This window comes from Callithrix jacchus, chromosome 7, assembly GCF_049354715.1.
Source record: "Callithrix jacchus isolate 240 chromosome 7, calJac240_pri, whole genome shotgun sequence".
NCBI classification, from domain to species: domain Eukaryota; kingdom Metazoa; phylum Chordata; class Mammalia; order Primates; family Cebidae; genus Callithrix; species Callithrix jacchus.
In genome coordinates this window covers 121,707,266-121,729,979 of record NC_133508.1, presented here as the reverse complement: position 1 = coordinate 121,729,979, position 22,714 = coordinate 121,707,266, and the positions used below count along the sequence as shown (strand labels likewise).

General features: G+C 37.9%; 1 protein-coding gene and 1 long non-coding RNA gene across 6 annotated transcripts in view; one reads left to right on the top strand and one right to left on the bottom strand.

The window, feature by feature from the left end:
* Positions 1-14,656, bottom strand: part of SPATA1 (spermatogenesis associated 1) — a 63,979-nt gene extending 49,323 nt beyond the window's left edge. For 2 of the 5 annotated variants that reach the window (XM_017974881.4, XM_017974883.4), the window contains exons 1-4: positions 14,510-14,656; positions 8,672-8,796; positions 6,232-6,388; positions 819-925 (exon numbers count right to left, since the gene is read on the bottom strand). In XM_017974881.4, coding sequence (XP_017830370.2) covers positions 819-925; positions 6,232-6,333 — 209 coding nt within the window. In that variant the 5' untranslated portion in view covers positions 6,334-6,388; positions 8,672-8,796; positions 14,510-14,656. The remainder of the gene's footprint in view (positions 1-818; positions 926-6,231; positions 6,389-8,671; positions 8,797-14,509) is intronic. The other 3 variants (XM_035252012.3, XM_078332324.1, XM_035252011.3) reach the window with 2 other exon arrangements.
* A 77-nt stretch (positions 14,657-14,733) lies between these two features.
* LOC100402614 (guanine nucleotide-binding protein G(I)/G(S)/G(O) subunit gamma-5) lies at positions 14,734-22,669 on the top strand. The gene is made up of 3 exons (XR_621910.5): positions 14,734-14,914; positions 18,848-18,993; positions 22,446-22,669. It is a non-coding gene; the product is annotated as a guanine nucleotide-binding protein G(I)/G(S)/G(O) subunit gamma-5 (long non-coding RNA).
* Positions 22,670-22,714: the final 45 nt, after the last annotated feature.

Sequence of the window (22,714 nt, the reverse complement as noted above, 5' to 3'; positions counted from 1 at the left end):
AAGACTCTGTCTCAAAAAAAAAAAAAAGCTGAAAGAGATGGGAGGGCATATAGTTAGGGCAGAAAACTCATTCTAGACAAAAGGAACAGAAAGTACCAGGGTCCTGAGATAGGGCAATGTGTTCCAGAACAGAAAGGAGGCTGATATGGTTGAAGAAAGTGATGATGAAGATTAGGAAGAGGGGTGTGATCAAGAGATAACAGTCAGATCACACAGTGTTATGTGTCTTTTTGTGAATGTGAAAATACAAATCTAAATACATATAATGATGTTCTTTGTTTATATTTATATTTTTAAACAGTTCAGAGAAAGAGACTTTGTAGATATATTGCTTTAACTACTATTTTCAGACCTTCAGCAGCTTTCTCTTTTTCTTTTTTTTGGGGGGGGGGTGAGGTGGGGGCAGAGTCTTACTCTGTTTCCCAGACCAGAGTGCAGTGGTGCAATCATGGCTCACTGCAGCCTTGACTTCTGGGGCTCAGAGCAGTCTCCCACCACAGCCTTCTGAGTAGTTTAGCAGATTCTTAATTTCAGATAACTTCTCTCTTAATTCACTTTGTGCATGATCATAATAACACACAGGTTATGCACTGTTTTCTGAGTAGTAGAACTATGGCCAAGTGAGCTAGTCCTATAGAACTGGTTTAGTTGTTACATAGCACTACATATTGATAGTATTCATTAAGTTAGGAAATGGAAGTACCACATGGACAAAATATTTTTCACTTACAGTTCTTAAATTTTCAGAAAGCATTTTTTTCTGCAGAAAAAAAGACTCTTCTTTCAGGCATATTGTTATATGACTATACAACACTTGCCTCAGAAATCCAGCTGAAATGAAACTGTTAACAACTTCTGTTGAAATGGTATTTAGCTTATAGTTCCACGATCCCTCGGGGACATAAAAAACATGAAGTTCCACCAACTGAATAAATTGAGAAGATCATCAGTTAAAATATTTTTAAAGTGAAAAAAATCAACTATGTCACCTATAATCAAGTTTAATAAGCACAATTGAAAAAAACATGGAATACATACATTCCTCTGAACAAACAAAAAACAGAATGAACTAAAAATCTGTTCTTAAGTTGGTCACTCGGCACTTGGAGTACATTTTCCCTTGGCAGCAATGGCTATGAGTTATCTCAGTATTTTTTTCTTTTGAGACGGAGTTTCGCTCTTGTTACCCAGGCTGGAGTGCAATGGCACGATCTCGGCTCACCGCAACCTCCGCCTCCTGGGTTCAGGCAATTCTCCTGCCTCAGCCTCCTGAGTTGCTGGGATTACAGGCACGCACCACCATGCCCAGCTAATTTTTTTGTATTTTTAGTAGAGATGGGGTTTCACCATGTTGACCAGGATGGTCTCCATCTGTTGACCTCGTGATCCACCCGCCTCGGTCTCCCAAAGTGCTGGGATTACAGGCTTGAGCCACATGGTGTTCTTTCTGTGGCCTGCAGTAAGAATCCTAGGATACCAAGACTAGTTTTCTTAACATCAACCTTTACTTCACCTCACTCCCTACCTGCTCCATTCCATTGGAATGAACGTGTGGAATCCTCATCCTTTGTATATTTTCTGCCTAATACAGTTCTGAAGATTGCTAGCTCTCAGCACCTGCAAAAGGCTTAATACTGTGGTTTGGGGAACATACTTATTCACCAGAATTACAGGAAGAACTTAATCCTGACCAAATGACTGTTCTTACATTGGGAATGTCTGTGCTTATATGTAACTATCCACTTTTCCATTAATGTTTTGTTATGACCTTGATTAGAATCCTTCTCTTTAGAATATTTATATTACCACAACAGAAACAATGATTGCAAATATAGTCTTATCTTTTAGTCAAATTAAGTTTGATACTGCATATTAAAAGTCAAAACATTTAAATGAATATACTCTAATGCAATATTAAATGAGAAATCTTTAAAAGTTTGAATATGACCTACTATTAATATCATTAATTTTATAGAAGATAAAAATAATCTTAAACATAAGGATTTCTTCAAGTTGTTTTTATAAATCAAGGAAATTACTTCTATGCTTTTAATGATGAAATATTAACAATTTAAAATGTTTATATAGATGTGATAGTGCAGTTAGCTATATGTTGCATTTTGAACACTAGAGTATTTAAAAGATTAATCTCTAGCTATATTATTAAACATCTGCAAAACCTTAAGAAATTTAAAGTAAATATGACCTCATCTTTATATAAATGTATTAATATTTGACAGGGGGAAACTATTTCTTGAACTAAACATTTGTACATATGCTTCTTAAAAATACACTTTTAATGGTTTTATTATTTCCAGAAAAACAAAGTAGTTGAAAAAATATGGAAAGAGTTTTAAGTGTATATTAAATCTGACATTATTTTAAGGTTAAATATTCCATTTACATGCAAACCCTAATTTATTATAATCTTACTTTCGTGGCTGTAATGGATGTTACTCATCAATAATATTTTAATTAAAACCATTAGCTATTTTAAAAATACATTACAAGGTGTATATATATATATATATATATATATGTATATAATAAGGGCACATACTTTTTCTTTCGCCATAGGCTTCAAAATGATTAGAGATGGCACTGTTGGATCCTGTCTCTAATTAAAATATTGACATCTTGTTCATCATGTATTTTTTTTTTGCATTAATACTAAAAATTTTTTTTGGTAGCCCCTTAAATTGTTCATTCATGGCAAGTACCTCATTTGCCTTGGACTAGTCCTGGCTCTGTGAGAGATACAGCCAATAAACAATAAATACTGACTTCTAAGAAGTAAAATTTTAAATTTTTTTAAATTAAAAAAATATAAAACACTAATAGGTAATATACCATATTACAAAGTGGTAATTACTAGAAAAAAAGAATAAGGAGGGCAGGGTAAAGAAGAATCAGAAGATATGGGATGGAGAAGTTTTCAGTTTTAAATAGTCAGGGTAGGTCTCATGGAAGAGGTGAGATCTGAGTAAAGACCTAAGGGAAATGAAGGAATTAGCCAAGTGAAGATCTAGAGGGAAAGAGTTCCAGAAAGAGATAAAAGTATTAAGGTGAGAGCATGCCAGTATGATTGCAGCAGAGAAAGAGTAGAAGATGACAAGTTCAGAAATATAAAGAGGTAGAGGGGAAACACAGAGCACCTTCTGAGCCATTTTCACCTATAAAATGGGAAGCTAATGCATGGTTTTTAAGAGAAACATGAAGATCTGACATATATTTTTATTTAATATAAAAAATTTTAAATATACATACATATAAAAATAATTCTCTCTCTGAATAAAACATTTAAAGTAAATCAGACATCATGACAATATATCCCTAAATACTTTGACATCCATATTCTAAAAATAAGGACCTCTGGTAACATAATCACAATTTCATTTCCACATCTAAAAAAATTCCTTAATGTCAATTAATATCCAGTCCATATTTAAATTTTCCCAATTGTCCTCAAAATGTTTTCTTAATCTGAAATTCAAACAAGGATCACACACTGCATTTGGTTGATACGTTTTTTTTTTTTTTTGAGACGGAGTTTCGCTCTTGTTGCTCAGGCTGGAGTGCAATGGCGCATTCTTGGCTCACCGCAACCTCCGCCTCCTGGGTTCGAGTGATTCTCCTATCTCAGCCTCCCAAGTAGCTGGGATTACAGGCATGTGCCACCATGTCCAGCTAGTTTTTTGTATTTTTAGTAGAGACGAAGTTTCACCATGTTGGCAACGATGGTCTCAATCTCTTGACCTCGTCATCCACCCGCCTCGGCCTCCCACTTTTAAAAACTTTCTTCTTGGAGTTCCCAAACCCGTTTTTTTGCTTTTTTTTTTTTTAACACGGCATTGACTTTCTAAGAGATTGAGCCAGTTGTCTCAAAGAATCTTCTACATTATGAATGTACTTAATTATCTCTAAGGTGTCATTTAACTTGCATCTCCAACCTCTCTTATCTCCTGTAAACAGTTAAATATACAGCCTTAAAGTGACACAGGTTACTACTTGGGGCAATAGTATTTTATAAATAGTGCCCTGTATTTTTTTTTTTTTTTTTTTTTTTTTGAGACAGAGTTTCGCTCTTGTTACCCAGGCTGGAGTGCAATGGCGCGATCTCGGCTCACCGCAACCCCCGCCTCCTGGGTTCAGGCAATTCTCTTGCCTCAGCCTCCTGAGCAGCTGGGATTACAGGAATGCGCCACCATGCCCAGCTAATTTTTTGTATTTTTAGTAGAGACAGGGTTTCACCATGTTGACCAGGATGGTCTCGATCTCTTGACCTCCTGATCCACCCACCTTGGCCTCCCAAAGTGCTGGGATTACAGGCTTGAGCCACCGCGCCCAGCCGTGCCCTGTATTTTATATTGCATTATATCAGGACATACATAATGCTTTACATTTGAATCTTTCTAAATTTAATTAGTTGGGTAATGGGAATAACAGCTAGAAGAGACTATATGAGGCAAGAAAACTTATTATAAAGTTACTGGAATAATTACAGTGTGAGATGATGGCAACTCATGTGTTAGCAGTAAAGTTGATTAAAAAGTAATCAGATTTTGTATATATTTAAAAACTAGAGAAAATCCATTGGAAGTAGAGTTCAAGAGTCACGTCGAAGAGTCAGAGTCAATCTATTGGAAGTGGAGTTTGAGAGAAGAGTCAAGTAGAAGACTCAAGTACGCAAGAAGAATCAAGTATGACTCCAAGGCATTTGGCCTCAGACACTGAAAGGGTAGATTTCACATCACCTGAGATGGCAAAAAGTCATGGTTAGTACAAATTATGGGGAAGGGGAAAAGATCCAGTTTCAGACATATTAAGATTAAATATCTATTGGCCATCCAAGTGGAGATGTCAGTCAGTCAGCTGAATATATGCATATGTGAATCTGGAATTTAGGAAAGAGGACTGGGATGGGGCTATAAATTTGGAAATTCTTGGTATAAAGTTGGCATTTAAATATATTAGACTAGATAAGATCACCAAGGAATAAGTGCTGGTAGAAAAGAGAACAAAGAGCTAAAATATTTCAAAATTAAGAGGTCAGGAAGAAGATGAATACCCAATAAAGATGACTGAGAATGAATAACCAGGAAGGTAAGATGAAAACAAATATAATATGTATGCTAGAAGCCTAGTGAAACCTAAGTCAAGGAAGAGAACATGATTAATGGTGTCAACTGTTGTGCACACATAGATCAAGAATGTTTAGGATAATAATTAACAGATTTAGTAATGAAAGGGTGAATTTATCAAGAATAGTTTTGTTGGAATAATGGAGGTGAAACCTTGATTGCAGTTGATTTAAGAGAAAACAGAGAGAAGGTATTGTGGGTCTGAGATGGTATGACATACTTGTTTAGAAGAGTGGAAGAGTGGACCAGGCACAGTGGCTCATGCCTGTAATCCCAGCACTTTGGGAGGGTGAGGCAGGCAGATCACGAGATCAAGAGATTGAGACGTTCCTAGCCAACATGGTAAAACCCCATCTCTACTAAAAATACAAAAATTAGCTGGGTGTGGTGGCATGTGCCTATAGTCTCAGCTACTTGGGAGGCTGAGACAAGAGAATCGCTTGAAACCAGGAGGCAGAGGTTGCAGTGAGCCAGCCTGGCAACAGAGTGAGACTCCATCTCAAGTAAACAAACAAAAAAAAAAAAAGGAAGAAGAGAGGAAGAGTGAATAAATCAATGAGTGGCAGATAGTAAGACTGCCCACAAGAAAAAGATTCCACTTGAAATTCATGGTCATGAATTTAAAGTGAGAATGGTACTTATGATGGTATAAATTTTTCTAGCCACATTCAGCCACTCAGTTGTAGGTATGGAATAGGTGGAGATATGCATTAACCATGTTTGTTGTATTGCCAAGGAACACGATGAAGTGAGAGAGGGGCAGTAAGTCAAAAGTACATGCAAGGGAGTGACCATGATTGCTCTATGGCACTTAAGCTAGATATGGAGGGTACCACCTTCAATCATACAATTGAGAAATAGTAAAAAAGGTGATAGGATCAATGCACTGGGGGTCCCAATATGGTTGGGGTATTAAAGGAAGTGAGCTAGAGACTTGAGAAGTGTAATCAGACAGTGGGCTACACGAAGTTGGGATCATGGTGGAGTCAATAACTAACAGTTTATGTAATTCATGTTTTTGCTTTTATGAAACTTTTCAAAATCGATAAGCAAGTCTTTCTTATATTTTAGTATAAAAAGATTTTCTTACCTCTGATGAGGAAGGTCGACTTGGATTGAGCGACATATTCACTAACGTCTGAATGGGATAATTATCAGTTAGAATTTTTTTTCTTTTTTTATCTTTCTTCATTTAAGTATATTAAATAAAAATTATAACAAGATAGCATTCCACTCATTTCTGGTCTCTGTTTTGTTCAAGAAATAAAAAGGAAAACACAAAAGCTTTAAATAAACTAAAAATAAAAACTTAAGAGTATACACAATCTTCATTATTCTAACTCAAAAGGACATATTACTAGTAAATATGACTGGTAATTGTAATGAAATGACCATAAATGTATAAAACTAAGTTAAGTGATAAATTACATAATAATGAACTTGTGACCAGGACATATTTTACTATTGCAAATCTTTTCTTGGTTGAAAATTAAGTTTACATAAACAGCATTTTACATAAATTAGAAATACACATTTGGATGTAGAAAGAATTTATGATCCTTGGTTAGGATCAACTACAAATTCTAAGCATGCCTGAAGTTTTAATTAGACTCTTAGCTAGTTAAAACGACTGTAGAATGATGAAAACTGTTTAACCATATACATTTCTTCCTGGGCTTTGATGCCTCAATAATAAAAAACATGAACTATTAGTCCAGATGAAAATGCCAATCTTTAAATATGTCAGGCTTCATTTGTGTATTATTTCCTGTGTCTTTCCTCAGAGGATTTATGGCAGTTTACCAGAATGTATGATACAATTAAAAATATATAAATGTATATAAGAAAAATTAAAAAAAGGTAGCTGAATTATTACTCTAAAAATAATTATCAAAGTAGGATAATCCTTAAGGATATACTAATTGTACCAACACAAAAGCTGAAGCTTTTCTAGATTTCAAAGCATTGCTCTTCCTTGGCTTATGTTAAAATAATGATTTAAATCTAACAAAACTTAAAATTCCTCTGATCTGGTACTGATTATAGCTCTACAAAACCCTAACAAGTACTACTAATTGTTGTAATAGTATCAAAATTAAAAGATTATTTCCTGAAATATACAATCTCCTTAAATTAGTTTTGCATTACTTCCTATATTTCTTACAATAATTAAAATGTGATTAGTCATTTTGACCATGTCAAATGCTATTTTAAGAACACATTAGTACTTTAAGAAAGTATTTATAGATCTATCCAAAAACTCTGTATGCCATTGTATTAATATTAACCTCTATTGTGAACCTAGACGAAACATGACTCAGATACATATATGGTCACTTCATTATTAGATAAAAATTAATCTATAATAATTATAGCATATGGACATTCATTGATTCATTGGTATGCAAATTAGTAGACTAAAAGTTGTAATTTCTGTTACATATTAAAATTTGATACTTTAATTCAGAACAATTTTTTTTTTCTTTGAGACAAAGTCTACCTGTGTTGCCCAGGCTGGAGTGCAGTGGCACAATCTCAGCTCACTGCAGCTTCTGCCTCCCAGGTTCAAGTCATTCTCCTGCCTCAGCCTTCCAAGTAGCTGAGATTACAGGCCTGTGCCACCACATCCAGTTAATTTTTGTATTTTCTGTAGAGACAGGCTTTCACCATGGTGGCCAGGCTGGTTTGAACTACTGACCTCAAGTGATCCGCCTGTCTTGGCCTCCCAGAGTGCTGGGATTACAGGAGTGAGCCACCCACTGTGCCAGGCCCAGAACAAATTTTTAATTATGCAAACTCAAGATAGATCGGTCAAGACCTGCTTTATTGTTGTCCTGTGGTAAACCTATACAGGACCCCACTATACAGGTTAAGTATCCCTAATTTTCAAATCTGAAATCTGAAATGCTCCAAAGTCTGAAACTTTTTGAATGCTGATATGGTGCTCCAAGGAAATGCTCATTGGTGCATTTTGGATTTTGGTTTAGGGTAGTCCAACCAGTGAGTATATAATGCAAATATCCCAAAATTTGAAAAAATCTGAAATCTGAAACATTTCTGACCCCAAGCATTCTGGGTAAGAGATACCTATAGTATCCCTTCTAAAGTAATGGCAAAGAAGCCATATTTGAGATTTTAAAAACTCCCTTTATCATTTCTGATAGGACCAATGCTGGGGTCCAAATCCTGGGCTGACCAGAAACAAAATGTTCTGACATGAAAAGATGATCTCTTGGGAATTGGACCTGGGAAAGAGCTTAAGATTCAATCATTAGTAGACATTATTAGTAAGAATATAAAAAAGAGAAGTCATGGGGTAGTATCTTAGCCATGAGGCAAGCCCACGTTGTGGGAAAGCTATACATATAGAGAGATAGAAAAAGATAAAGAATAGAAAAAATGACTAAGTAAACTGGTAGTGAGAAGCAAATGGAGGAAGTACCATAGCTGACTCATGTTTATAACTAAGCACCAGAAAGGAAGAATCAAGAATTCTTGGGGCTGAAGTCTCTAGCCTTAGATCTACTTACAGTTTGGCCTATTAGCGTGACAGTTTTGTTTTGGGATTTACATGGGATATCTGCCTCCACTGCTGCTCTGTGTTGATCTTTACAATAATCTCCTCATTGCTTATGGTAACTTGAGTAAGTCTTTGCTACGGAAACCACAAGAAGCTAATTAAAACTTCAGGCATGCTTAGAATTTACTAAATCATATACTATATCCTAACATATAATGTGGAATTTTTTTCCTATTACTAATTTTTTTACTATTACTAATTAGCTAATGAACCAAATGACGCCAACAATTCAAACAAAACGAGACTGATATCTCAATAACCACAAATAAAGTGACTATGAAGCTCTGGTCTAATCTTTCATTTATTACATAATTTTGCTTTACAACTCTGCTGCCAGGAATGAAAAATCAATTTTATCTTGCATGCTAATTCCCATCACTTGGTACTATCTAAAAGTGAATTACTAAGTAGGATCTCAAGGCTAAATCTCAGAAGGAAACAGTACAGAATTTAATTATCACAGTCAACTATGCGTTTGAGGAGTAACTGTTGGTAGATGTATCACCTATCTGCCATCTCTGATCCAGTCTCTCCTTTCAAAATAGTTATCTATCATGTTTTCTCTGCACTTTTCCAAAATGATTTTCAATGTCAGAAGCAGAGCTGAAAAATCAAGCTTAAGAACTGGGCCGGGTGCGGTGGCTCATGCCTGTAATCCCAGCACTTTGGGAGGCTCAGGCGGGTGGATCATGAGGTCAAGAGATTGAGACTATCCTGGTCAACATGGTGAAACCCCGTCTCCACTAAAAATACAAAAAATTAGCTGGGCATGGTGGCGGGTGCCTGTAATCCCAGCTACTCAGGAGGTTGGGGAAGGAGAATTGCCTGAACCCAGGAGGCGGAGGTTGCGGTGAGCCAAGTTTGCGCCATTGCACTCCACCCTGGGTAACAAGAGCGAAACTCCGTCTCAAAAAAAAAAAAACAAAAAAAACTTCTGACACTCTATTCAGTGTCTAAAAATAATGATTCTAGTCATTTTTATTTCCTGTTTGATTTGATAATATGGCATACAAAGATTGCTCAATGTGCTTTTTTTTTTTCTGCTAGTATTGGGATCCCTTTCAGGTATGCTCAATGTACTTTAATAAATGCTGACATTTAATAAATGCTGACATTTTTAATAATAATATAAAAAAGAGAAGTCACGGGGTAGTATCACAGCCATGAGGCAAGCCCATATTATGGGAAAGCTATGCATATTTATAGAGAGATAGAAAAAGATAAAGAATAGAGAAAATGACTAAGTAGGCTGGTAGTGAGAAGCAAAGAGAGGAAGTAACATAGCATGTTTATAACTAAGCACCAGCACTTAATAAATGCTGACATGGGCTATGTTTAAATATATGAATAAAGTAGAATCTCACACAAGATAACCAGATTGATTGGGAGCCAGAAAAGCAGGTTTCTAGTCCCTTATAACCTGTAAAACCATTCATTGGTCTGAGCGTCAGTTTCTTAGTGGTAAATGACTTGAACTCTTCAAGAACCTTTGCAGCTCTTAAATTTTTTGATTACCCAAGGAATGCAACAAGTAACAGGGAAACTTACATTCTGGAATTAAAAAATCAGAATACAGTCAACTTCACACCAGATGATGGGAGAATTTTTTGGCACAATTCTTGATTCTTAAATCACCAAGGCATAAAATCTATCTGATCAGGATAAATTCAGGTTACATATATGTCCTGAGAGTTCTGCTTTATTTGATTCCTAGTTAAGCTGTAAATAAAATTCTAATCCTTTTTTTTTTTTTTTTTGAGACAGAGTTTTGCTCTTGTTGCCCAGGCTGGAGTGCGGTGGCATGATCACAGTTCACTGCAGTCTTGATCTCTGAGGGCTCCCAAGTAGCTGGGACCACAGGTACATGCCACCGTAACTAGCTAATTTTTGTAGTTTTGTCGAGATGGGGTTTTGCCATGCTGCCCAGGCTGTTATTAAACTACTGGGCTCAAGCAATGCACCGGCTTCAGCCTTCCAAAGTGCCTACATTCCAAGCATAAGCCACCGTGCCTGGCCCTGGGCAGGTTTTTAACTTGATGTAATCCCATTTGTCCATTTTTGCTGTTGTTGCCTGTGCTTGTGGGGTATTATTTTAAAAAATCTTTGTCCAATTCAATGTCCTGGAAAGTTTCTCCAATGTTTTCCTTTTTTTTTTGGTGAGAGATGGAGTCTCACTCTGTTGCCCAGGCTAGAATGCAATTGCATGATCTCAGCTTACCGCAATCTCTGCCTCCTGGATTCAAGCGATTCTACTGCCTCAGCTTCCCAAGAGGCTGGGACTACAGATGTGTGCCACCACACCCAGCTAATTTTTGTGCTTTTAGTAGAGATGAGGTTTCACTATATGTTGGGCAGGCTGGCCTAAAACTCCTGACCTAAGGTAATCCACCCGTCTCAACCTCTCAAACTGCTGGGATTATAGGTATGAGCCACCATACCCTGCCTCCAATGTTTTCTTATAGTAGTTTCATAGTTTTACGTCTTAGATTTAAGTCTTTAACCCATTTTTATTTGATTTTGGTCCATGAAGAGAGAGAGAGGTCTAGTTTCATTCTTCTGATATGGATATTCAGTTTTCCCAGCACCATTTATTGAAGGGACTGTCCTTTCTCCAATGTATGTTCTTGGCACCTTTGTACAAAACAAGCTCATGCGAGATGAATGGATTTGTTTCTGGGTTCTCTATTCTATTCCACTGGTCTATGTGTCTGTTTTTATGCCAGTACTTTATGCTGTTTTGGTTACTATAGCTCTGTAGTATAATTTGAGGTCAGGTAATATGATTCCTCCATTTTTATTCTTTTTGCTCAGGATAACTTTGGCGACTCTGTGTCTTTTACGGTTCTGCATAAGTTTTATGATTGTTTTTAATACTTCTGTGAAGAATGTCACTGGTGTTTGATAGAGATTGCACTGAATCTGTAGATTGCTTTGGGTAGTTTAGATATTTTAGCAATATTGATTCTTCCAATACATGAACATGGAATATCTTTCCATTTTTGAGGGGTTCTCTTCGATTTCTTGGATCAGTGTTTTATAGTTTTCATTGTAGAGATCTTTAACTTCCTTGGTTAATTCCTAGGTATTTTATTTGTATCTACTGTATATATTATTTTCCTCCAAACTTTAATTTCCTTAACCATTATAAAAATAGAATAAGCTAATTATTTGAGAAAGAAGTCAGAATTGTGAAATCCCCCTTAGAAGAAATTTAGCCTTTAGTTAAACTACGAAGTAAGGCATGTGAATCCTATTTTATTTATTCAAATTCTGAATGGAGACCTAGTAAACTGAAGAACTTAGGGTACTAATTAGTTGAATATGGTGAAGATCTATGGTAAATTTAAATTGATAGAGTTCTGCTAACAAAACATAAAATGACAGATTACTTGGTTGTTTTTTCTTGCCATTTATTGCTAAAAGGATCCCCTTGGTGACAAATTCTTTTTATAACAGGCCAGTCTCCAACCAACTGAACGGTGAGCATCTACGTCTGTACAGTTGGTAACATGTTTGAAATTTTTAAAGCATTGTGGAAGGTCAAAGAACATCTGCTAAACAGAAGTTTACAAGATACAGATAGTTCATAAACTATATTTACAGCTAATCACTTCAGATATAACTGAACTTAAAGCTTACTAAAATTTTTTTTTTGAGACAGAGTCTTGCTCTGTCACCCAGGCTGGAGTGCAGTGGGGCGATACTGGCTCGCTGCAACCTCCGCTTCTCTAGTTTAAGTGATTTTCCTGCCTCAGCCTCTGGAGTAGCTGGGATTACAGGCATGGGCTACCATACCCGGCTAATTTTTATATTTTTTAGTAGAGATGAGGTTTTACCATGTTGGCCCGGATGGTTTCGATCTCTTGACCTCATGATTTTCCCTCCTTAGCCTTCCAAAGTGCTGGGATTACAGGCATGAGCCACCGCGTCTGGCCTCAATGTTTTTTTTTTTTTTCTTCTTCTTCGCTATCCTACATAGAATCTTTATTTTTTTTTTAATCTCTTTTTTTTTTCTCTTATGCTTTTAAAGACAGGGTTTCACCATGTTGGTCAGGCTGGTCTTCAACTCCCAACCTCAGGTGATCTGCCCACCTTGGCCTCCAAAGTGCTTGGATTACAGGTGTGAGCCACCACGCCCGGCCTGCATAGAATCTTTAAAGACATGCTACAAAAAAAATACTATCTGGTGTTTGAGACAGCAGTCCAGTCTGTGGTTTCTCAATGCAGCGGTTAATAAAAAAAGCAATAAAAACTTTTTCTGAAATTGTTTTGGCCTAAGAGACTGCTTATTCCTCAACAGCCTCCCTCACAGAAGAAATTATTGGACCATATATTCCCTAAAATCTCTTCCAGCATTAACATTCCACAGTTCTTAACAGTTCAGTGATATATTCTAAAACTATTGTAAAATAAATTATCTTTTGAATAGAGATACTTGTGTTTAATCTTACAAATCTGTAAAGTATGAATGACATTTTAGCATTATACAGTCAACAAAGCACCAAAGGTGAAATGATTAAAATACCGTTTGGGAAAAAACAGTATTTATTGAGATATCCTTCATATTCTTTATACATATAAAATATCATTTCATTCTGAAAAACAAGTCCACGAAGTAAGCTTTATTGTTTATTTGGAAATAAAGCCTCAGTAGCTTAAGTGGCTTGCCCAAGAATACCATGATAAGTGGCAGAGCTAGAATTCAAACCTTTGTTTTAACCCCAATCAGTACGTCCGTACGAATTAAGTAAAATGCTAAACTTACACTGTACATTTTTGTGAACTGATATAAACTGTTGAGTAAATTAGGTTTTGTTGACCAGAGCAATTACACATGCTTTTCTAATAAATTTGAAATGCATTAATGATGAAATTATTCACAATAGAAAACAGTGCATTCATTAGGAGAGTGACTACCCCAAAAGAAATAGGAAACACCTGACATAATAGAAAACATCAGCGCATTCATTTGGAGACGATCCCAAAATAAATAGAAAACAACTGCCCTTAAAGCTGTGACATAACACACACATTTCCATGGATGAAAGAATGACGTACTGGCTGAGCCCATGTTGTTTGGTTAGATCCTACCATCTCTCCTAAAAACTTCTTTGGGACTCAATTTCAAGCAGGAGGTAATAAATTACAACGAAAACACTAAAGAGCAAACTTTCCGGAAACACAAAAATAAGCTGTATACAGTGAGCGTTAATTCTCCAGATTAAATGGGTAACAGAGTAGACAGGTGTAATCTTGAGCCAGCACCTTGGCTTCTTCACAATCTTTCAGCTAAGCGATACAAGAGCTAAGAGACCAGTAAAGTCAAACATCGAGAAGATCTTTTCTCCAGCGAATCAGCGCCCCTGCAACCCGCCCGCCCGGCTCCGCTGGGTCGGCTACAGCGAACTCCTCTGGTCTACCGGGCTGCGCGGGATGGGGGTGGGGGGGCACTGAGAATGCCCATTGGCCAAACTCGGGTCACAGAGAGGGTCTGTGGTCTCTAAACTTTCTTAACTAGAAAAATGTCAGGGACCTAGCCTACTCAGTTGTGGTCAAGTCAGAGAGACACGCCTGTACGGGACAGGGTGTGTGGGTGACTCACGCCGCTCAGAGGGCCTCTGCCCTCACTTCCCTCAACCCCTCCCGCAAACTCCGGGAGAAAAACTGAGACCTCCTGGTCACCCGCCGCCGAGCCTTTCAGAAACTCCCACAAGCTCTGACTTCCCTCACTGGTTCTCTTCAGAACCCCTCTTAGGTGTTAGCGGCTAACAATAAGCTCGCTCCTTACCACTCCCAAATCGGCCCCTCTGTAGAGGAAAGGAGAACTTAAGCGGGTCTTGCTCGCCTCCAGCAGCCACCTCGCCCACGGACTGCTCCTCCCCTTCTCCTCCCGCTCCTCCACGCTAGCGCTCAGTGCCAAGTGAGAAGCTGAAACAGAAGGCAGGCAAGGCGCGCATGCGCACCGAGGGTGGAGCCGCTGAGCATAAAACCGGAAACTTAGAGACAAAGTTCGTAGCCCCGCCCCCGCCGCGCGCCGCTCAGTTGTCTGGCCCTGTTGACCCACGGCCCACGATCTACCGACCCACGAATCAGCCCGGCCCTCTAGTACACCATGTCTGGCTCCTCCAGCGTCGCCGCTATGAAGAAAGTGGTTCAACAGCTCCGGCTGGAGGCCGGACTCAACCGCGTAAAAGTGAGCAGGGGCGGGCGGCCGAGGCGAGGGGTAGGCGGTGGCGGCTGGGGGGATCCGGCGGCCCAGCTGGCTGGGGCGGGCGGGACACGCGGCTGTGGCCCTCGTTTCCCTGGAGGGGAAGCGCTCTCGGCGGCGGCGATCCGGGAGCGGCCAGCTTTAGAAAAGGCGCCGCGTGGGTCTACGCTGTGGTTTAGGGGGACGATTAGTCCGCCCTTCCGCCCCAGGACTTTCCGAGGCGGGCTGGCCCCTTGGCTGAACCGTGGCCCGCATTCCGGTCCTCCTCCCTCTCTACCTCCCTTGGCCGCCTCCTCGGCTGGCTTCGCCAACAGCTGCGCCTCGGCGCGCAGTCCTCACCCTTCCTTTCCCGCTCTGCCAGCCTCCTGTTTCTCACCGGACAGGGTATTTTCCGATTTTTGATACAGAGCAGACTTTTTCCCCCCATTTTACCTTTCCCAGACCTGCTTCCTTTAGTATTAAATTCTTACCTTCAGCTTCTCTTGTCCATTTAACACATACTTTTAAGCGAATTATTGCATAACTTGAACTATGGATTAAAGCAGCATTTTTCGAAACGTTCCTGGAGTGTTAAGTTCTGGTCAGTGCCCCATACAACCTCGATCAAAGCGTGCATTTCATACCTATGGCAGTTTGCTCGTATTTGACCTTGGCAATACCAACTCGTCTGCATGCCCAAGAAAGTGATTAGTGTGGGTAATTATTGGTCTTATTTTGGCGTCTGGTATTGGCCTTGTCTTGAGGTATTTACTTTGGGGGGAAGAGCCTTTTGTCTGTGTTGATAGAACAACTTGACATTCAAGTGCTATTCTAAGTATTTCCTGATTATTACAGTCCTAAATGGATTGGCTTCTTTCTGGTACAATGGGTCAGGCTACATGTGAAACACTTCTGCAGTTAAAACAAGAAAGAATGTAAATCATGTGCCCTGTTAAAAGCAGCCTGTTCCTAAAATGATTGGATTTTATACTCATTAGGCTAGTCTTTATTACTTCCTGAAACGTTTTATGGATGAGAGAGGGTCTATGGTCTCTAAGCTTTCTTAACTAGAAATGTCAAGGACCTAGCTTACTCAGTTGCGGTCAACTCAGAAGGGAAGGGAAATTCTCATTCGTCTTGGTGTAGGATCCCCCTCACTTCCAGTCCTTGAAGTGCTCTAGACCTCACTGCAGTTTGGAATCCATTTCTCTACTCTCCCAATTCTTACCTCATCCCAGTGCCAGTGGTTTCTAGTCAGTCTTGGCTGGATTTGGCTTTGAAATTTGAAATCATGCGTTTTTTAACAACCATTATGTATCATTCAGGTGTGCCTTTATCATAAATAGGACGGACCAGGAGAGAAAAAAGTGGTGGCGGGGCAGTGAAAGCAGTAAATTGCACACACTCAGTCTCCAAAGAAAATTACATGAGGTTTTCAGACGAAAATACTCCAAGAGCTTTACCTGGAAAACAGCTGCTGCTCCCTTAACCCCACAAAACTGATTCTACCTTAATCTTCACTAGGGATTATTAAAGCCATCAGAAATGAGTTGCTTTTGGAGTTCTCAACTTCTGGCTGATAAGGCTGTAACAAGGAGGGGAGGGCATCTCACTTTGGGATTTTTAAATGAGCTTTTCATTAGACGTGTTGCTAAATGTGGTTAGGTTCCATTTGTGTATCTGTTTTATCAATAACTGGGCTAGGTGATTTTTGGTGATAATTTTTAAACTAGCACAAGCTTATTTTTAACCTGTATGTTTGAGTGCAGTTGACAGAACTTACCACAAGTGCTTGACTGACTGTCATAGGTATGTCTGGACATTTTTGAGAGTGAAAATGGGACTAGTAATTAGGCCAGGATTGCAGGGTTTCAACCTCCTGGATGGTGATTGTTACAGTGCCTTGGGGGCTAGCAGCTTGTTCAGGTTTTAGAATCTTTGTCTCAGCTTTCCTCACTGCTTGGAAGGCTATTTCTCACTGATGGTTATTTGGCTGAATCTCTTGTCATTGAGTCTCAAGTTCAATGTCACCTCAGACACCCTCCCTTAGGTGGCCACCCAGTCACCATCTAAAAGATTACTAATTTTACCACAGTGCACCTTGTCTGTCATTTTCTCTGAACTGTCAGCTCCATAACAACAGGGCTCTGGCTGTTCTTATGTATTCTCAGTACTTCTATGTGGCACATAGTGGTGCTTGAAAAGTTGTGAAAAGGAGTTACATTGGACTCTACCTACACTTTAAACAGAAAATGAACAGGTACTCTATGCTTCCTGTTAATATGAATGAAAACATGAAACATTGTTACAATATTTGGTGAAAAATGACACTGCTGTACTCCTACTTTAGCTACACTTCTTTGGAAGGGAAGGGATGAAGGGGCGTGTAGTCATTAGTAAAATGCTTTTACATAGGAGCTAATAAACCTATGGAACTCACTACCCTGGACTGTTGTATAAGCCAAACACACAAATAGAGTCGAGAAGCATTTAGATTCATCTTAGTATGACGAATTATTTGATCAGGTCAGAGGTACAGCTGTAATCTGCAGGGTTTCTTGGTATAGAGAGCATTCGTGATGCTGTTAAGTCCCTAAGACTACATATCCAACTGGATGGACTGGACACCTTGCTGTCAGCCTCCTTTCTTCTCAGTTAAGACTGAGAATAAAATGCATGATTGTATCTCCCACTTCTTAAATCTCAGTTCAAGACTTCAGATATTAGATGTATCTGGAGTGTTTTAGTCACTCATGTTCCACATCTGAACAGTTCAGTTCATTGTTTAGTTGTACTAACAGTATTTCAATGTTATTAAACTAGACAGTGACAGTTTTCTTCCCAGTGTCATGTGACTGAAAGGCTGATAGCAAACTTAAATTTGTTTTTCTAGGCAGCGTGCCTTTAAGAAACTATTGCCTTAAATCTGATTTAAGTCTTAATATACATATACAGAGCCACCCAAACAAGACGTAAGGAACTTATATGGCTTTATGGTTATTTTGTTGATAGCCTACATTACCTTAGCAGAATATATACAAATAGTAGATGTTTAAGTGAGTGAATGCATGCCTCTTTTAATCTGTTTTAGTTTAAAGAGAGTATATATAAGGGTCTGACAAATTTGAGGATCAGTATAGTGAATGCATTCTTAAGAGTGTTTGGCTTTCTAAATTACGTGCTAGTTATCCCATACTATGTTTATTCAAAGTAGCATTTTTCCAGTAATTCTGCTTTCAAGACAAAGTAATAGTTTTCTAGAATGTTGTTGCTCTTTTTAACCTGTAATGCTTTTAATAAAAACAAGATGTTAAGTACCCTTAGGTTTGCACTTGAACAGCCTATTATTAATAAGCAAGATGTGCTATGCTTTGCAAAAAGAAACATAATTGTACTGTTTGTATGCAGTCATCTGATGCTTCTAGCAATCAAGCAAAAGAAAACATAGTTAAATCAGTCTTATTTACAAGCATTAGTTTTAAGTATTAAGAGCTCACTAGGCCAGTTGCAGTGCCTCACACCTGTAATCTCAGCACTTTGGGAGGCTGAGGTGGATCACGATGTTAAGAGATTGAGACGATCCTGGCCTACATAATGAAACCAGTCTCTACCAAAAATACGAAAATTGGGCCTGGTGGTGCGCACCTGTAGTCCCAGCTACCCTGGAGGCTTAGGCAGGAGAATCATTTGAACTTGGGAGGCAGAGATTGCAGTGAGCTGAGATCGCACCATTGCACTCCAGCCTGATGACAGAGCAAGACTCCATCTCAAAAAAAAAAGAGCTCACTATATGACTTAAGTCTTCAATTATTAAATAGTATTTTCTTCTGAAGCAAGAGAAGTACTGTTTTACTCTAAGTACAATATTTCCAGAGATTTGAGAAAACCTTCATTAAAATGTTCTCACCACCTGGCACTTTCCCTCTTTCTTCTATATAGGTTTCCCAGGCAGCTGCAGACTTGAAACAATTCTGTCTGCAGAATGCTCAACATGATCCTCTGCTGACTGGAGTATCTTCAAGTACAAATCCGTTCAGACCCCAGAAAGTCTGTTCCTTTTTGTAGTAAAATGAATCTTTTCAAAGGTAAGTTTGCTTAAAAACAAAAGCCAACATTGTGGGAATAACTAGCCTTCTCTTTGCAGCACTTAAAAGGTCATCCCATGCACTTTCCTTTGACCCTCCATTTCCAGCATTTTTCTGTTTTGCAAAGTGACGATTCATGAAACTTGATGAGTTAGTAGTCATGAAGACTCTTTCTATTTTACCATAAAGAAGGATAAATTGAGGATTTAATGGCGATAGGGTATAGGAGAGTTACTACAAAATGCCACTACTGTAACAAGCCATGTGTCACTTTTTAGAGCATTGACCTAATTAATGGTCTATGTATCTTGGGAGTCAACAAGTACTAGTTTTGTTTTTGTGTACCTGGCAAACATTTAGACAGTTTTAAACAAATCTGCAATGTTTTTGGGGATTACTTAAAGTACTACCAACTGATTTGGATTAATTCTGATGTTACTGCTCTAACTGAACCCACCTGTAGAACAGTATAGCAAAGATTGGGAATTGGAAATATAAGAGAAAATCAGATGTAACTGAAAAAGCCAGTGTGGTTCAGGCATTTGTACTGAGGTAGAACAGCCTTTATGTTTTGTTCTCATTTGTTGGATTAAAGATAAAACATAAAGGAAATGCAGCATATGAATTTTTGGTGGCAAACAGTGGACTGAATTTCAGAGAATTAAAAACTAAAGACCTGCTGGCTTTATTAGAGCATGTTTCAGTACGTTAATTTGTGACTTCCAGATCAAATGTCACGTGTACAAAATGTATGTTGGTCTAAGAGGTGTGACCAAAAAGGTTTTGGATCATTTAAAATGTAACTCAAGGGTGCTGGCTTTTTATAAATTCTTTGTACTTTAGTTAGGGAATGTACTCATTAGTATTGACCTATGAGAAGCAAATTTAAATAGTACTTAAAAAAAAAAAAAAGATTTTATATATGGCACACACCCCTTACTAACATTCTGACTCTGCAAAGTCCAGGAAGCTGCTTCCTAAAATACGTTGTTACATAGTCGTGCCTTAATTAAGTTTTATAGGCCTGGGAGTGTCCAGGAAGTCTGTATAAGTACATGTTTCCAGTCTATCCCAGCTGTGTAAGAAAACAGCTTTGTGGGTATTAAGATTTGAAGCAGTTTGGGCTAGGGAAAGAATAATTGGGCATCAAAGCATTGCTTCTCAAGCTTGAATATATGCAGATCACTTTGTTAAAATGCAAATTCTAATTCAGAAGGTCTGAGGTGAGGCTCTAGAACTTGCATTTCTTACACCTGCTGACTTAAAACTGATGCTGATGGTACTAGACCTACACTGAGTGGCATGAATGTAAAGAATTTACATTGGGGCTGGGCGTGGTGGCTCAAGCCTGTAATCCCAGCACTTGGGAGGCCGAGGCGGGTGGATCACGAGGTCAACAGATCGAGACCATCTTGGTCAACATGGTGAAACCCCGTCTCTACTAAAATTACAAAAAATTAGCTGGGCACGGTGGTGCGTGCCTGTAATCCCAGCTGCTCGGGAGGCTGAGGCAGGAGAATTGCCTGAACCCAGGAGGCGGAGGTTGCGGTGAGCCAAGATTGCGCCATTGCACTCCAGCCTGGGTAACAAGAGCGAAACTCCGTCTCAAAAAAAAAAAAAAAAAAAAAAAAAGAATTTACATTGGAGTTATGTATGTAAATATAGTTTTAAAAATACATGGTTTTTATAACTTGCAAAACTTAGCATAGGTGATTTAGCAACACGAAATACAAGAAGAATAGAAATCACCATGATCATTACACCTAGAAATAATCTCTGGTAATAAATTGTATTTCCTTTTTTTTTTTTGAGACGGAGTTTTACCCTTGTTGCCCAGGCTGGAGTGCAATGGCATTGATCTTGGCTCACTGCAATCTCTGCCTCCCACATTCAGGTGTTTCTCCTGAGTAGCTGAGATTACAGATGCACACCACCATGCCTAGCTAATTTTTGTATTTTTAGTAGAGACGGGGTCTCTCCATGTTAGTCAGTCTGGTCTCCAACTCTGGCCTCAGGTGATCCGCCCACCTCAGCTTCCCAAAGTACTGGGAGTACATGCGTGAGCCACTGCACCCGGCCCTGTATTTCCTTTTAAGAGGAATTTTTTTTTTTTTTTTACATTCCGGCTTTTAAAATCTTTCCTCTTTTATACAATACAAGGTAGGAGAAATAATACAGAATTAAAAACTGTTAAAACAGAACATGTATGCACAAAAAATGAAGATGACAAGCTTATTGACAATGAGGCAATATGTAAAATTAAGGTAGTTTTTATATGAAACATTTTTAAAAACATACACAACAATGGGTGCCACAAAAATGTTTTAAAAATAAGGATCAGTATTTGCCATTTTTCATTCTGCCTTTTTAAAATGATGAATTTTCTTCATTAAATATTCTTTGTAAACAAGATCTTTAGCAGTGTATTAACTATTACTGAATTATACTTCATTGAATATTTTAAGTTTCCAAAATTTGAGGTTCCAGTGAGGTGAAGATTTTGATGAACATCTATGTATACTTAGTACCTCTCTTTCCTTAGTTTTTAGAAGTAAAATTAGTCAACAAGGAGTGAATAATTAAAATGTTTACGATGTTGTACTTGATATCCCTGCCAATATACTACTTTGGCCTTCCACTAGAAACATGAGAATGCTTTTTCCTTGAGACCTAACAAACCTTCGTTTTTTGCTGCTATTTTAGTTGAGATTAAACATTTTTCATAGCATTGATTCTGTTTATGCCTCTTGAACATTTTTGTTACAAACTATCTCAAATTAATACTTTCTACCTTTCCATATCAATAACAAATCCTAAACTTAGTATGTTCGTTTTAATTTTTAATACACCTTTTTTTCAATTAGATTTTTAAAATTTTTTAGTTTATACTCTTAACTGAAGTATTTTATGGTTTGAAAATATAACTTTTGTTTTTTAAAGCATAACTTACAGCTTTGTATTCCATCATATGTGACAACCTTCATTTATTTATCCATTCTCCTACAGAGTTATATTTAGGCTGTTTCCAGTTCATTGCTGTTAAAATACTAATACAGTCAATATCCTTGCACATGTTTCTCTATGTCTAGGATTATTAGGGAACTAGAAGTGTGGTTGCATCTTCTTCTTGACTAGATACTGCCAAACTGCCCTGCTAAACACTCTTCTCATTTTTCTAAGGATGTTCAGATTTTTCTTGATTTAAGAGAGCTTTATTAACATTTTTTTATTATATACAGAATATATTTTGGCAGTAATCTTAATTTGTAAGTCTGTTTATAAAACAGGAATGACTTACATATCAGACAGATTGTGAAAATTAAGGGAAAGATTTTACTGTTACTGCACCATAGGCATTTCCCATCCTGTTTCTCTTTCTTAAACCAGTTATTCATGAAAAAAAATTAAAAACTATGTTGATAGTTTAACTCGCCTTTTTTTTTCCATCTTAGGTTTCCCAAACCACTTCTTATGATCCAGTGAATATTCAAGAGAGCTCCATTTGAAGCCTGTACAAAAGCTTATCCCTGTAACACTTGTGCCATAATATACAAACTTCTATTTCTGTCAGTCCTTAACATCTACCTCTCTGAATTTTCATGAATTTCTATTTCACAAGGGTAATTGTTTTATATACACTGGCAGCAGCATACAATAAAACTTAGTAAGAAAAGTTGTTTTTTTTTTTTGCATTATTATTGGTATTAAATACATGGTATAT